This window comes from Glycine max, chromosome 11 (assembly GCF_000004515.6).
Source record: "Glycine max cultivar Williams 82 chromosome 11, Glycine_max_v4.0, whole genome shotgun sequence".
In the NCBI taxonomy this organism is placed as follows: Eukaryota; Viridiplantae; Streptophyta; class Magnoliopsida; order Fabales; family Fabaceae; genus Glycine; species Glycine max.
The window spans coordinates 6,928,097-6,944,186 of NC_038247.2; the positions used below are offsets into that span (position 1 = coordinate 6,928,097).

Sequence of the window (16,090 nt, forward strand, 5' to 3'; positions counted from 1 at the left end):
AACGGTTGAAAACAGGTTTTGACACCAACAATGACATGCTCGCAACCTTGCTTAACATGTCTCAAGAGATGGAGAAAATAAATATTGAACATTTAATGTTTGCCTATTTTCTCTGCTAGATTTTAAAACCATGAATGCATTTCTGCTTTTGATGTTATGTACAACTTAATTTGTTATTTTGACTTGGTTAGGCACAATTTGTTGCTGGAACCAACACATAATAACATCTACAATAGAGTGAGCTAACTATAGAAGACGTTTTATACGAGATGAAAATAATTTTTAAATTTGTGGGATTTGTTGCATTATTTTTCACCTATTTTTATTTATTATTTTATATTAGGCATAAGTGATTGATGCCCTTAAATTAAGTATTCCTGAGTTCAATTCTTGAATAAAATAATTTTTTATTATACTTTATTTATCTTTCGATTAAATTTAAAATTATTCAAAGTTCATTTTTCATGGGATGAATTTATTCAACATTTTTCAAGGATTATATTGGATTAAGATTTTTAAAAAATATTTTGATATAAAAAACCTCTAGATTTTAAAAGATTTTATAAAAATATAATGAATTTTAAGATTTTTTTAAAAGATTTATGATTAGATTTATTGTTTGAATTTTAATGAATTTATAATATGAAAAGAATTTTATCAATTTATAAGAATTCAAAGTGCTTTATGAATTTCTAAAAAATATTCAAATTTTAAAAATAAATGATGATTTTTTATAAAAAAAATAAAATCAATATAATTTTTATTTTTTTAAAGGAGTCGATAACAAATAAATAATAAGCTTGGATAAAAAAAAATAATATATTTTTTTTTCCAATTTTTAATAACTGATCAAATTAATATTCTAACTCCATATCCTCATGTATACTAACTCTCCACATATCTAAAGTTATATTAGTCCGTCCATGCACTATTTTCTTGTTAATGAATCTAAATAATACGTTCAAAATTATGGACATCGTAATGTTGATGAAGATTTGTCTGTTGATTGAAAATTTATCATAACGATTGACATTTTTTGCGAATAAAGTTATTAATGTCTATATTGTCTTTAACTAAAAGAAAGAAAAGTATGACAAGAAAGAAAGTTTTGGAAAAATCTCAAAGACTTGAATGTAATTATTTGATAGGTGTTATTTTATATTTTATACTAAAAGGTTTCTTAGAATTCATCAAAATCCATTTTAGAAAAAATTCATCAAAATCCATCCTAAAAAAAATTAAAATTTATATATTTTTAAATAACAAAATACTTTTTATAAAATTATAAAAAAATATTAATTAAATATAATTAATTTTACTATCTTTCTAAAATAAAGTTTTAATTTTTTTTTATCTTAGGTCAAAGACGACTTAGTGTTATCCTTTCTTTTTAGGTGGTCTACAAGAAGAGCTTAATCGATTAGTTATAAAACACTGTCAACTCTATATGTGTTATCAATATCTCTACCTGTAATTCGATATTATAACATTTTTTTATATTATTTGTTATACTCCTTTCTTTTATAGTACTGTGTAGTAAAGTAAGAAAATAAATTGAATACATATTTATTGATTTTTTTTTATTTTTTGCATTTGGATTAAAGAATTTAATAAGATAGTTATGTGAGTGTAATTAAACAACCTTTTTTAATATAATTTTTAAAATACTATATTACTTATAGTTAATAGAAAAAGATGAGAATTTTAGATTGCAGTAGAAATAATGAGTCAGTCAACTGAATCAAATGAAACAATAGAGTTCTCTCGAGTTCTTTCGGTTCACTAAATGAATTATTTTTACTCATGTGAAAGGACCTTAGAATATTACGCAAACCCTTTGGGTTAAAATAAAGTTTTAATTAAATACGATAATACTTTTTATTAATTTTTAAAAAAATTCTAATTCAATATGCATTATTTTAATTTTCACTTTATTTCTTACATGTATATTTTCACTTATCATTTTTAACTTTCCAAATTCTTGGTGTAGATTTACATTCTACGTGTTCCATACGAAATAGTGAAAATACAAATATACCATTAGTGGTCTGATTCTAGTTGAGTTAATTCTTTTTGAGGAAGCAACTTTTTTTATTTTATCAGGTCTATAATAATATTTTTGTTTTAATATTTTTATAATTTAAGCAGACCCATTACTGAAATGAGTCGGATCGGAGCCCCAAAGAGTTGGATCCATTTGGTGGGAAACCCTACCAAAACCTCGGAAAAGAGAGGATTTTGGTTAAAACCCCTTTTCTTGTTCCTTCCTTCCTTCAATGGCGAAAACGTACGCAGCGGGATTGTTGTCTGCCATAGCTGCCGCCACTGCAGCTGCATCTCTGAATCAGAACAATGCTTATGCAGATGGGATTTTACCACCGAATCCTTCTGAAATTGAACCTTCCCCGGCGCCGCCGCCGCCTAAGGTTCGAAACGATCATCCAAGGACCACTTCTGCTGGGTTCGATCCAGAGGCCCTCGAGAGAGGGGTCAAGGCTCTCAGGGAAATTTCTAAATCACCCCATGGCAAAAAGGTTTCAGCTTTATGCCCACTTTCCCATTCTATTCAACCCCACTCACTATTTCTATTCCTATTCTGCGTCGTCGTTTTTTTTTTTTTAACTTGGTTCTTATAGTATAGGTCTTTGAAGTTATCAAAAAGCAAGAGGAGACAAAACAAACTGAACTTTCTGCAAAGGTTGCTGAGTTTAGGCAAATGAAAGCACAGCATGAGACTGTAAGTTCCTTTTATCCTCGTTGTTTTTATTATATGCAATGACAACAAGTATTGAATTTTACCCTGTTGGGTCTCCATCATGCCTATTTTGCTTGGGATTGCCAATATTTGAATATTGTAAAATGTAAATCAATGTTGTCTAATAGTTTAAGAAATCATGTCCTTTGCTTGGTAAGTTTTAGCTGTTGCATGATGAATTTCATGTCACCAGAATCCTATTTCATTGTAACCTTGGCGGCAGAATGTTGTGCTGTGTACTACTTCAGGATGTTTTGTGTCTGTTCTGATTTATTTTCTGGCCTATCAATTGGTTCACCCGGCAGGAAAGACAAAGGATTATATATGATGAACAAAAAAAGCTAGCGCAGCATCAGGCACAAACAAAATCCCAAATGGCCAAATATGAGGATGAGTTGGCGAGGAAGAGGATGCAGGTATTATTTAGTCTTTTGAAGCTCAGGGCTTTTGCTTTGTCATTTTATGAGTGTTTCTCAATCTTGCATTATTATTTTGTCAGGCAGAAAATGAATACCATCGGGCCAGGAACCAAGAACTAGTGAAACTGCAAGAGGAATCATCAATCAGACAGGAGCAAGCTCGACGTGCAACAGAAGAACAAATTCAAGCTCAAAGAAGGCAAACTGAAAGAGAGAAGGCTGAGATTGAACGCGAAACAATCAGAGTAAGGGCTATGGCAGAAGCAGAAGGAAGAGCACACGAAGCAAAGCTAGCAGAAGATGTTAACAGGCGAATGTTGGTTGATCGTGCTAATGCTGAACGAGAAAAATGGGTTGCTGCCATAAATACTACTTTTGAACATATCGGAGGTACATTTCTACCAGATGCACAATATGCTAACACTTGTATTCACAAGCTAAGAAGATAACAGATGTCTCCACATATATGCATTTATGGTTTTAAGTGTGTGAGTGAATCATTCTGAATATACTCTACTGATTCTAAAAATTCATTTAACATTAATTTTTGGAGTGACTTGTTATTTTATCTTATTCTACCTTCATAATTGTGTACTCAGTGAACCATTTGGCTTTAATCTATAGCCTATAACTTTTTATTCAGTTTTCCCTCATTACTTACTGACACAAGTGTTTTTGCTTGACTGGGTTGGATGAACTCCAATCAATAACAATCTGAGTTAAAAACCTTTATCTATATGTTGCAGGGGGATTAAGAGCCATTCTAACAGATCAAAATAAGTTGGTTGTAGCAGTTGGTGGAGTGACTGCTCTGGCAGCAGGGGTCTACACTACAAGGTATACATTAACTATGCTATTATTGGTTATTGCTGACATTTTTTCATCACGCCCTTATTTTAAAAATGAAAACAGTGGGGCAATGTAGTAATGAGATATATCATGTACTATTTTTCCAGCCTTACTTTTAGAAATTTAAACTTGAAAGAACCTTGTTTTTTTCCCTTTTCTTCATGAGATATTTCTTATCCAGTGGAAAAATTCCACTTTGGTGTCATTTGCATGCTAGAGTTGCATAATTTTGTTCATACTGGACCTTTGACGTTATGCTCATCGGTTGCTGTGAGTGAAATCATGGCTTGTGCTGTTTTATATTCACATTGATCTTTTTGGTCTAATTCAGGGAAGGTGCACGGGTAATTTGGGGATATATTGATAGAATATTGGGACAACCATCATTGATCCGAGAGTCATCCAGAGGGAAATACCCATGGTCTGGCATGTTTTCTCGCACCATGAGCTCCCTATCACGACATACTAATCCAGGATCTGCTTTGAAAAATGGAAATGGTTTTGGTGATGTGATTTTGCATCCTTCTCTTCAAAAAAGAATTCAGCAGTTGTCTTCTGCTACGGCAAATACAAAAGCACATCAAGCGCCATTCAGAAACATGCTTTTTTATGGCCCTCCTGGAACAGGAAAGACAATGGCTGCTAGGGAGTTAGCTCGTAAATCTGTATGATTTTTTACTTATCTATTGATCTACTTATTCCAAATTTCAAGTATTTCATATCATCTACCTTTCTTGTTCTTGGGTCAAATAACTAGGTGCGTTGTTCAAACTTGGGTTTTTTTTCCTATTTAATGAAGAAATTTTGAATTTATGTTATCCTTTTGTATTAATTGGTGTGAATACATTATATCAATAAAACTATCTTCATATTTTTATTATTTTGTATTGTTTCATAACTTTTGCTGGCAATTTAGGACATATAATTAATAAATCCAAAAGTATTTTTTAACTTCTCTATAAATTTATGTTCCCCATACTTTTCTAAATACAAAATTTTCACATTTGTGTGGAATTCAGTACTTGAAACAGTTAGTCAGTATCATGTTTCTGGTTATTGCATGTTTTATGAAACACTAAATTTCATCATCATCATGAGTTGACTCATTATCGTCTTCTATTTTATTTTATGTTTTTAACCGGGATCCATTCCTTCCAGATAAGTTGTTATTTTACTTAATTTGTGTTTTTTTAATTTAATGCAGGGATTAGATTACGCATTAATGACTGGAGGTGACGTTGCTCCACTGGGACCGCAGGCTGTAACAAAGATACACCAGTTGTTCGATTGGGCTAAGAAATCAAATAAGGGTTTATTGCTTTTCATTGACGAAGCTGATGCATTTCTGTGCGAGTAAGCAATACTTCTTCCTTGCTTTTCATTTATTATGCTTCTCTTATCTCATGGCAATATAAGATGATCAAGAGCAGCTAGATGCAGCCTACTCAGGATGTTGCTTGTTTTAAATGAAAGTACCATTCTTTGCATGAAAATTGTTTGAATGAATTCATTGCATTGGATGGATTTTGCAGGCGGAACAAGACTTACATGAGTGAAGCACAAAGAAGTGCATTAAATGCCCTTCTCTCCCGAACTGGTGACCAGTCTAAAGACATAGTCCTTGCTCTTGCCACAAATCGTCCTGGTGATCTTGATTCAGCTGTTACAGACAGAATAGATGAAGTCCTAGAATTTCCCTTGCCTGGGGAAGAGGAGCGCTTCAAACTTCTTAAGCTCTATTTGGATAAGTACATAGCCCAAGCTGGATCAGGAAAATCTAGTTTCGTTAAAGATTTGTTCAAAGGAAAACCGCAACAAATAGAAATTAAGGGATTGACTGATGATATCATAAAGGAAGCTGCTGCTAAAACGGAGGGATTTTCTGGAAGAGAAATAGCAAAACTGATGGCAAGTGTCCAAGCTGCTGTATATGGAAGTGAGAATTGTGTGCTTGATCCAAGCTTGTTCCGTGAAGTGGTAGATTATAAAGTTGCAGAGCATCAACAGAGAATAAAATTGGCAGCTGGTGATAAACCTATCGCATGAGGATTTTTATAGATTTTGTTGGAACCCTTATAATATAGGGCTGGCCCATTGCATTCTGTTCTGGGCATGCTGTTATTTATTGATTTCCCTAACTGATGGGAAGATTTTGGAATTTGAATTTAGTAGTGTTTCATTTACGGCTGATAATCACTATTCAATATTCATCGCTAAATGTAGCAGCTAATTGAGGGTTTGCTGTCACGTTGAATATTCATCATCTTGACCACTGACAATAAACTAGAGTTTCATGCTATCATTGTAACTTACCTGCTGTATTTCTTGAAAAACCCTAACATGGTCGAGGAGAGGCTCTATTTTCCTGTGTAATTTGTTTATATCGTACTAATTACAATAATACTTTGTGGGTTTCAATACTATGGCGGTTGACCATGTATGCAAATGAGTAGAGAATTGGGGGTACGTAATTTAGTGGAGGATTAACCACCAATATCATCGCCACAAAACTTTGGTTACTATCCAGTTTGTATCTCGTTGGTTGGTTGTTGGTTTATATAATGATAGTATTGTTGTAATTGTGTTATTTAAGATCAAAAGTATATACGAAGAGTAAACAAGCTTTGTAATTCAGTCCCGAGTCTTCAAAAATACAAAAGTATTACAGTTTACGATGGACGGGATTTACTTCATCAATTAATCTGTAAAAGAGGTCTATTCTATCGTACGTTATCATATGATTAGTTGATTACTTAGGTATAAAAATATTGCCTAGGTTTTCAAAAAGAAAAACACTAAATATATCACTGAAGTTTAATTCTAACATACATCTAGGTGAGGGTTCAATTTAACTACACTTTTTCATTTTAACAAAGTCACTAAATTTACCCTATTTGATTCTCTCCTATAATTGTACTTTTTAATTCTGATACTTAAGTCGATATACAGTTTTGGTACGTTAATTCTAATTTTTAATATTCAGTTCTAAAAAATAAATGAAGATTTGGCAAGAATGTCACATGATTATTATCTGTAAGAAATGACAAAGGAAAAAAATGTATAAACTAGTTAAACATAAATAAATAATAAGAACTTTGAAGCCATTTTTTATTTTAATATAAAATAACATTTATGTATTTTTTTTCTCTTTTTTATATCAATAGAAATGAATGCTATGCTACATCATATCCTTAAAATATTTCCATTAATCATTGGATAAACTTTTAAATGAAATACAATTTTATGAAAACTAAAGAGTAAGACTATAAATTAAAACTTTACTTTATTAGGACCTCGAAGATAGAAAAAAGGCAAATTTAAATGAGCTAGGCAGCCGTCTACCCCCATTTAAGGTTGCTTCTAACATTCACTATCCAGGATCGTGAAAACTGAAAAGTAGTGTTATCAGAGGATTCAGGAGCTTGCAAATTAGGAATTATATAAAATAGATCGCTCAATGAAGCAGCACCTCCAGTCTCACAATTACTTACTCTGCACATAACAATGTAAACCAACATCACCAGCATATGGTACATGAACATCTTATTTAGCAAATTGTAACAAAGTATATTTGTTAAACCATGATTTAGTCAGAAAACATTGTAACCCAAAACATTAATGTTCAGCAGAAATTCCGTACATGCACACACACCAGAATACTTGTAGAAAGCAGTCCTAATGGTGATGATCCTGAACATAACGAAGGCCACAATATTTGCAAACAGCTGGCTCGGGCAAGTCAAGGCATATAAATTCAATCGGGTGTCCAAGGGCAGGATCGGTATCTGAAACCACCGACAGCAACATCCAGATTAGTTATACTCCTAAATTATTTATAAAATGTATGACTGGAAACTATATAAGGTTTGTATCTCCCCTAAATCCTGTTCATGTTCGAAGAGAACAGAATTTCGAAAAGCTGTACCTCCTTCACAAGCAACTATCCTGCTTTCAACCTTAATTGGAGGAACTTCATTAATCAGCTCCATCGGAGATTTCTTGCTTGTATCCTATTACAACAGTAGAAACAAGAACTTAAGTTTCACATCTTCCTAAGAACAATTCTGTGAGCAGGAATTCGTTAAGATTCCAGTCCATGAAACCAACTCCTATAGCCTAAACTTGCTAACAAAGTACATAAAGTTGAAGCCACTGAAAAGAAAGTACCTAGCCACTGTCCTCTTTATTTTAGATTAAGGAGGACAAAAGCACAAAACCAACTAAATAGTCAGAAACACAGCAGGGAAAGGCATCCAAATAGGGGTAGGCAAGAAAAAAACAATATTCAATTCAGTTCTTTAGCAATGAAGCTGTTCAATTTAATTATCTACAGTTGAACAAACTGTACCCAGTTAATTATTAAAAAGATATCTATTAAAGATGAAGAATCCAAATTTTTAACACCTCTCTTCATCTCGTTACAAGAAGTTTCTACTCAGTACATCAATGGATCAAAGCTGGGTTGACCTAGATATCATTCAATGGAACAAACTTTTAACTCTTCTCTCCATTCCCCCTCAAAGCTGATACTGCCAGTCTGCGGTGTTCATCTGTTTGAATTGACTGCCACTTGGCTAAATTATTTGAAGTTATTGCCATAATCGAACCATTTGAAGTCACTTTTGTTGCTGATCAACAGTTCAAAGTTTCCATTATGAACCCTTGCATTTTTGTTGAATCAAGCTGGGTTGTCATTTATATATCATTGTGCTCTTGAGTCATATTGCATTCACATCGTTGAAATTGATCCCCACTATTCAACCCTGTTCATTCATTTAGTCTTAAAAAAGGAACACGTCAATTGTATTTTTATGATTGTATAAAGTTAATGGCTGCATTCTTTCAGATTTTTATTACTGAAGTTGTGTTTTGCGCTTTTGCTGCATTTTAATTGTTGTTCAAATTCAATCTATCACGTACTCTTGAGAAAGTGATTGTATCAAGTTTTATAGGTTGAACCAAACCAAAATAAACTGAAACTGTTTGTCTTCAAACTGAAGTACTGAACCCAATTGTTTTTCCAGATATTTTCAATTTGGTTTCTGTTTTTTCATCAAAAATGCACCATGCTAACCCTTGGGAGTGTAATCCATTTCCTAATTCCTAAACAAGAAAACCTACAATAATTCCCAGTTGGCACTACAGATCCCTTCCCTCTACGTTATGTTCAAACTTTACCACCCACTTCTTGCTTCTTCAACTTTTCCTCCCTCAGAATGCATATTTACTTAGCAACCCTCTCGCACAGCAAAAAGCAATTCACTAGATTCTTTTATCACATTCTCCCACCAGATGCATACATGATCTTTAATTCTCTAATTCCAGACAGGCGTTGATAAGGCACAAGAGAAATTTATATAGTGGATATCCACGATATGCCAGCCAGAAAAACCTAACACAATAATAATGAAAGTAAAAGAGGATTCGCCAGCGTCTAAAAATGAATAATCCTTGCCAATGATAACGTCCGTCAACATTTCACAAATCTAATTTCCAATAAATAATCCTAATTTGATTCCAGAGCTACTTTAATCAAACACAATATGTTTTGAAATGACATAAGATGATAATCGGGAAGAAATGTATGTACCTGCATCCACTTGGCGGTGTGGTTGCTGATTTGAGGGGTAACGAGGCTGAAACTTCTGGTGGTCGTCGTGTTCCTCGATGAGGAAAATCTCAGGAGGAGGCTCTTCAACACACTCGACGCCATCTCCCAAACCCTAAATTCAATCGATTATCAGATCGGTGAATCACTCGGGAAATGAAGGAATCGTTCGTTCTGAATTGAAAGTTGAAACCCACACCCTCCTCCGTGCGCAAAACGACACAAACTAGATGAAAGGTCGGGCCAACTCTCACCATTCAATTGGGCTGGCCCATCAAATGGATTTATTGAATTCTAGGCTTTAGGACTTTCTAAAGTCCTCGTATGTGATCATTCAAGTATAGGATAGCTCTTTAGGATTTCTTGAATTCTGAACAAACCTTAGTACTTCCTAGAATCTTGAGATATAAATACATTGAAATCATTTAATAAAAAATATTCTAAAATCTAAACATTTTGAGATGTTATGTTATTAAATAAATAAATGAGAATAGGAGCATTATTATCTTGTTTAATTTAAATATATTTTTAACTATTAGAAATGTGATGAATTTTAATTCTAGTCTTTTGAAAAAATATTGGATTTGATTTTTGTAAATTTATTTATTTTTAAGTAGTTTCTATTATAACTTAATAGTAATGTGGCATAAATATACTACATCAACGACTATTTTTAAATAATACATAATATAATATATTTGGATATATGTCAATTCATCAATAAATATTAACAAGAATGATTTGTAAAAATTTATAAATACAAAAAACTGAAAAAAACGAAAACTAAATTTCGATATATTTATAGAAACTATAAAGAAATGATAATTATTTTTTTCTGGTCCTCAGAAGAATGGCAGGAAGTTTTGCCCAACCTAGTTCTCAATGATTAGGATCATGCCACGTCTCTGTATGATTGGCGTAACCAAAAATAATAGTCAACGGCTATTTTCCTTCTATTATGGTGGGAAAAAAATTTACTCAACTGCTGTTTTCTTAAATTATGGTGGGATCAAATACTATAACACAAATATTGGGTGTATAGTTTAAAAATAAATGAGCATATTGCCATTTTTTTCTATAATATTTGCGTAGGTGGCTTGCACGCAACATGCATGCTGCTCGGTCATGGCTACGTCGATCTATTATTGACAATACTTGTAAAGTATATAAATCAAAAGGTCAACGTAGCGACACCACAGGCAGGCCTTAGCAAAACTATTGTTTCACAGCATAAATAGTTAAATGCACTTCGTACAATTTGTATCTGGCATTGATTCTTCCTGAGTGCTAAACTTTGTTACATAGAGAAAGGAGTGGATGCCTCCAAGGAGTGAGAGTTTCAAAATTTGAACCACTTTAGATAAACTTTTCAGCGAGTATTTATAAGATGATTGAAATTTCTTTCCTAAATTCAAATCAACTTATGCACTTCTTTAACAAGAGAGTTTTTGGAAAAGTTGAATTGCATATATGGTGCATGGGTTAATTTAATTTATTTTTTGCCTCCTTAATTCAATTTACTTGTTTGTTGAAAAGCTTATTCAAACATTTTTCATTCTATGCTTTAATATGCTCACACTCACATTTTGATTTATCCCTGTTTGCAGCCATCAAAATGTTGTAACCATAGATGTCCACGCTGCCTAATATCTGCTCAATTCATCTGGTCATCGTTATCTCGATGTAAGGTAGCAAAGCAAAGGGTTTGAATTTCTCCAACTTCCTTTTCCATTTTAAATTGTTTGAAAAAAAAACAAAAAGGGAAAGTAAACTAAACTTGTTTGTTTTGCCCCCAAAATAAGGTCAGTTGAGGAATTCAAAAAAGCCATGTAGAGAATGCTCATAATGTCCCCTATATGTTCATCACAGAAGTTGGCAAGTTTCTAGTCCTTAATTAAAGGGGCCGCCATAAAGTATCAAAATATGAGATTACCTCTGTTGGTAAATATTTGTGTTTTAATTTAAAATTTATAAATATATATTAATTCTATTTTATAAAATAATATTTATTTTAGATTTTCTTAAGATTTTGTTTTAATGAGTCAACTAGTTTGTTATGTTTGTTGTGACAACTGTAGGTTGGTTTTCCAACGGTCATATTTCTAACGGTCATATTTTGTTGTTGCAAAATGCCTATATATATCTCTTTCCTCTTTTCTAGAAATGACAGACTGAGAGCTCTAGTTTTTTTCTGCCAAAAATTTATCTCTTTCTTTTTCCTATACAAAACTTAATTTTTGTGAGAGCAAGAGCATTGGTGTTCTTAAGGTTCGGGGATCTTTTCGCTGCACACGATCGGAACCAACGGGTTGTCGTATCTTGGGAGAGGAGCGCAATCAAATTTTCTTACCCGTGCAGTGGGGCGTTTTCTCTCTAAGGATAGCGTTTACGCGCTTCAACCCAGGCTATTTAATTCTTTCCCTTAATTTAATTTTTCCTTGTGCTTATTGTATGCTATAATGTATTATTCATGTGTTGTCAATTAAATTTAATTTGCTACTGCTATTTTGTTATTTAATTCAAGACTGTGCATCTTCTTCATATTTATTTTCCTTCATTTTGGTTTTATTTTTCCAACAGTCTTAGAGAGAAAAGTTAGTTATCACTTTCTCTCTTGCATAGTCTTTTCTGCAGTAGCATTTTATTTTGCCAAAATATATGTCATGAATATGATTGACTCCCCTTTAGTAAGTCTGAAAAATTAATGGATGAAAACACAATGTATTATGCTTTATTAAAAATGTTTTATTATATTATTTCATTTCCTTAAATTTTACATTAGTGAGAGATTATTGAAAAATATTTTCTTATAATTTGAAATTTAAAATATATTTTCTTTATTAATGATGGTTTTGAAGAGAAAATGCTTTTAGAATTAGTTTATGTGAAAAACTAAAAGCATACTTCTAATTTCATTCCTATATGATTAGAAAACTATCTTTTACTTGGTCAAATGATCCTGTGAACACAAGTCTTTAAAATTAGGACATTTGTTGTTTGGTTTTTAATTTTTATTGTTTAATGTTATTATTTCTACTGCAAGTATTTTGTTGTTACATGTTGACTGATTGTCTCTTTATTTATAACTCATTGATAAAAGATAAGCCTGTGAAAATATAACACACAAAAATAATAAAATAAACACTTTGGTGAAACTTTATATTTTGCATGTCGTATTCTTAAAAGAGTACCTTATAAACAAAAGAAAAATCTTTATGAGCTATGGAGAAAAAGAGAACTAAATCCGAAATATCTTAAAGTGTGGGGGTGTCTAGTAAAGGTTAATATCCCTATTAATAAGAAAAGGAAAATTAAAAAAAAAATATTAATTATATTTTGTTGGATATTTTTTACATAATACTACTTATAGATTCTTAGTTATTAATTCAGAAGTATCTGAAATTTCTAATGGTACTATTATGGAGTCTAGAGATGTGACTTTCTTTGAAAATATTTTTTCTTGAAAAATAAATTGTTAAATCTTTGTATGGTTTGAAACAAGCTCCAAAGCATTGACACAAAAGTTTGATTAAGTTATTCTTTTGTATGATTTTCAAATTAATGATAGTGATAAATGTGTGTATGTGAAACAATTTGATGATAATGGATGCGTCATTTTATGTTTGTATCTGGATGACATATTGATATTTGGTAGTAATATGAATTTCATAAATGATGTAAATTTTTTCTTGTTTAGAAATTTTGGTATGAAAGACCTTGGTTGTGTAGATGTGATTTTGGGTATTAAGCTTATAAAGAAAAATGATGACATGACTTTTACCCAATCTTAGTATGTTGAAAAGCTATTGAAGAAGTTTAATTATTTTGATGCGAAACATGCTTTTACTCCTTATGACTCTTATCCATCAAGTTAAAGAAAATTTGAGTAAAGGAATTTCTTCACATAAATATTCTCAAAGTATCGTTTCTTTGTTGCATTTGACAAACTTCTCTAGGCCTGTCTAATATTGCACATGCAGTTGGTAAATTGGAAAGTAATTGAGGGATTTGGTGATACAAAATTGAAGTTCTGATTTTGATGAAATAAAATTGACGAGTGATTATGTCTTTGCTTTAGCTAGTTGTGTAGTATCATGATAATCTACTAGACAAATTATTATTTCATATGAAAGCAAAAATTATTGCTTTAAATACTGCTACTAGTGAGGCTGAATTTCTTAAAAATGTATTATGTGATTTGTCATTGTTAAATAAGCCTATACCTCCAATTCCAATGCATTGTGATAGTCAAATTGCTATATCTAAAGTGACAAGCAAAATTTTAATGAAAAAAGAAGACACTTAAGAGTGAGACATAAGTTTATAAGAAATTTGATTTCTCATGGTGTCATTTCTCTTGACTTTGTCAGGTCAGTAAATAATATTGTGGATCCGCTTACAAAAAGATTGACATGTCAACAAGTATTTGAGTCGTCGAGGGGAATGAGATTAAAGCCCATTATTTAGTTACAACAATGGACACCCGTCTCCGTGTGATTGGTGATCCCATGAATGGAGTTCAACGGGTAACAACGAAATTGTTTGTTGACTAAAGTACACCAAAATGAAATTTAGCGGAGTTGTCCGTTTCTCATTCCTATGACGAGGTGTATTATAAATTGTGGCAATATTAAGGTTGAGGTATTTATATATGTGTATTTTTGGTAAAAAAAAAAAATACCTCTTAATGAATCCGATGACAATTATTGTAGGGGTGGGGGTCACAACCCACTCTTTGAGGATTCACCTAGTGAGTGTGGTGGTGGGGCCGCCACTGTGAGATATGGGCTAATCTCTAAGTGACACTCACGAAACAAGATACAAGCGCAAGGCCGTGTAACGCGCTACCACTGATTAGAACCTAATTGAACGCCAATATTGTAGGGGTTGTGTACTAAAGTCCGGTTAAAGAATATGTAGTTCAAGACAATCAAGTCACTACATTTTTCTCGGATGGAAGTTCATAAACACTAGGTATAAGGCTCAAACCCGGAAGGTTCCTTATACCGAAATACAATATCACATGCTCTTTCTCTTATGTTTTTATACAAATTATCTTTTAGAAAATATATTTTAAAATTTTAAATTATGTGGGGGAATGTTGGTAAATATTTGTGTTTTAATTTAAAATTTATAAATATATATTAATTCTATTTTATAAAATAATATTTACTTTAGATTTTCTTAAGATTTTGTTTTAATGAGTCAACTAGTTTGTTATGTTTGTTGTGACAACTGTAGGTTGGTTTTCCAACGGTCATATTTCTAACGGTCATATTTTGTTGTTGCAAAATGCCTATATATATCTCTTTCCTCTTTTCTAGAAATGACAGACTGAGAGCTCTAGTTTCTTTCTGCCAAAAATTTATCTCTTTCTTTTTCCTATACAAAACTTAATTTTTGTGAGAGTAAGAGCATTGGTGTTCATAAGGTTCGGGGATCCTTTCGCTGCACACGATCGGAACCAACGGGTTGTCGTATCTGGGGAGAGGAGCGCAATCAAATTTTCTTACCCGTGCAGTGGGGGCGTTTTCTCTCTAAGGATAGCGTTTACGTGCTTCAACCCAGGCTATTTAATTCTTTCCCTTAATTTAATTTTCCCTTGTGCTTATTGTATGCTATAATGTATTATTCATGTGTTGTCAATTGAATTTAATTTGCTACTGCTATTTTGTTATTTGATTCAAGACTGTGCATCTTCTTCATATTTATTTTCCTTCATTTTGGTTTTATTTTTCCAACAACCTCATCATATACTAATTTAAGTATTTAACACCCTCTAAAGTCTAAACCTACATTTTGTATGATTTCACTCGGTAAACAAGTCGAATGTTTTGCAAATGAACAACAGGACGGGTGAAAAATCCTGATTTTGTTGACCAGTTGCAGAAATATGCAAGAATGAGGATCATTTGATTGTGTTAAAAAATCTTTAGCCTTCAATTCTCTAAAACAACAACAAATATTCTAGATGTATGATAATGGATCACAATTTCAGGCATGCAACAGTGAAACGAGCCTCCGTTGATCTGCTTGATTCAGTAAGTTTTTTTTTTTTAACTAATCTCAATTTATCAACCTGATTCACGGTACTTTTTTACTACATGCACATAACATAACATATAATGTTAATGTTGTGAACACAGGGATTTAAGAATATTGTTAACATGGGGGGGAGGCTACCCTGCGTGGGTGGATGCTGGATTTGCCGGAAACAAGCCAGGAGAAGAGCTTAAAACTAGTTGCATGTTCCGTCCTAGTATCACTGCTCTGCCGTAGCGTAGCATCTTACTGGCTGTTCTTTCCTTCTCCAATTTTATGAATAAAGAGCCCAATGTGATTTTAATAAGAGAATGTTGAAACAGTTTGTAACTTTCTTTGTATAATCAAGGGGTCTAGTTCAATTGGTTGTGCACAATGCGTGAGTTATTATAAATTCTTGTATCTATTTATCTTTAA

At 32.3% G+C, this 16,090-nt stretch overlaps 2 protein-coding genes and 1 long non-coding RNA gene across 6 annotated transcripts; 2 read left to right on the forward strand and 1 right to left on the reverse strand.

Moving 5' to 3' along the window:
• Positions 1-2,208: 2,208 nt before the first annotated feature.
• LOC100790915 (ATPase family AAA domain-containing protein 3-B) lies at positions 2,209-6,206 on the forward strand. Its single transcript, XM_003538882.5, has 8 exons — positions 2,209-2,534; positions 2,642-2,737; positions 3,061-3,171; positions 3,255-3,564; positions 3,921-4,011; positions 4,355-4,688; positions 5,228-5,376; positions 5,556-6,206. Exons 1-8 carry the CDS (start codon positions 2,277-2,279, stop codon positions 6,067-6,069), a joined length of 1,863 nt encoding a protein of 620 aa, XP_003538930.1. The 5' UTR covers positions 2,209-2,276; the 3' UTR covers positions 6,070-6,206.
• Positions 6,207-7,445: 1,239 nt separating this feature from the next.
• On the reverse strand, positions 7,446-10,061 carry LOC100500382 (zinc-finger domain-containing protein). Of its 3 annotated transcripts, none has more exons than XM_026124275.2 (4): positions 9,614-10,061; positions 7,949-8,033; positions 7,676-7,808; positions 7,446-7,515 (listed from the first exon to the last, which is right to left on the reverse strand). In XM_026124275.2, exons 1-3 carry the CDS (start codon positions 9,734-9,736, stop codon positions 7,699-7,701), a joined length of 318 nt encoding a protein of 105 aa, XP_025980060.1. In that variant the 5' UTR covers positions 9,737-10,061; the 3' UTR covers positions 7,446-7,515; positions 7,676-7,698. The 3 variants fall into 3 exon arrangements, with proteins under 3 accessions (XP_025980060.1, XP_025980059.1, NP_001336721.1); XM_026124274.2 differs by having other exon boundaries at positions 7,664-7,808; NM_001349792.1 differs by having other exon boundaries at positions 7,446-7,808; positions 9,614-9,838.
• Positions 10,062-10,836: 775 nt separating this feature from the next.
• LOC112998376 (uncharacterized) lies at positions 10,837-16,090 on the forward strand. Of its 2 annotated transcripts, none has more exons than XR_005887105.1 (3): positions 10,837-10,961; positions 11,239-15,672; positions 15,778-16,090. It is a non-coding gene; the product is annotated as an uncharacterized lncRNA (long non-coding RNA). The 2 variants fall into 2 exon arrangements; XR_005887106.1 differs by having other exon boundaries at positions 10,892-11,104.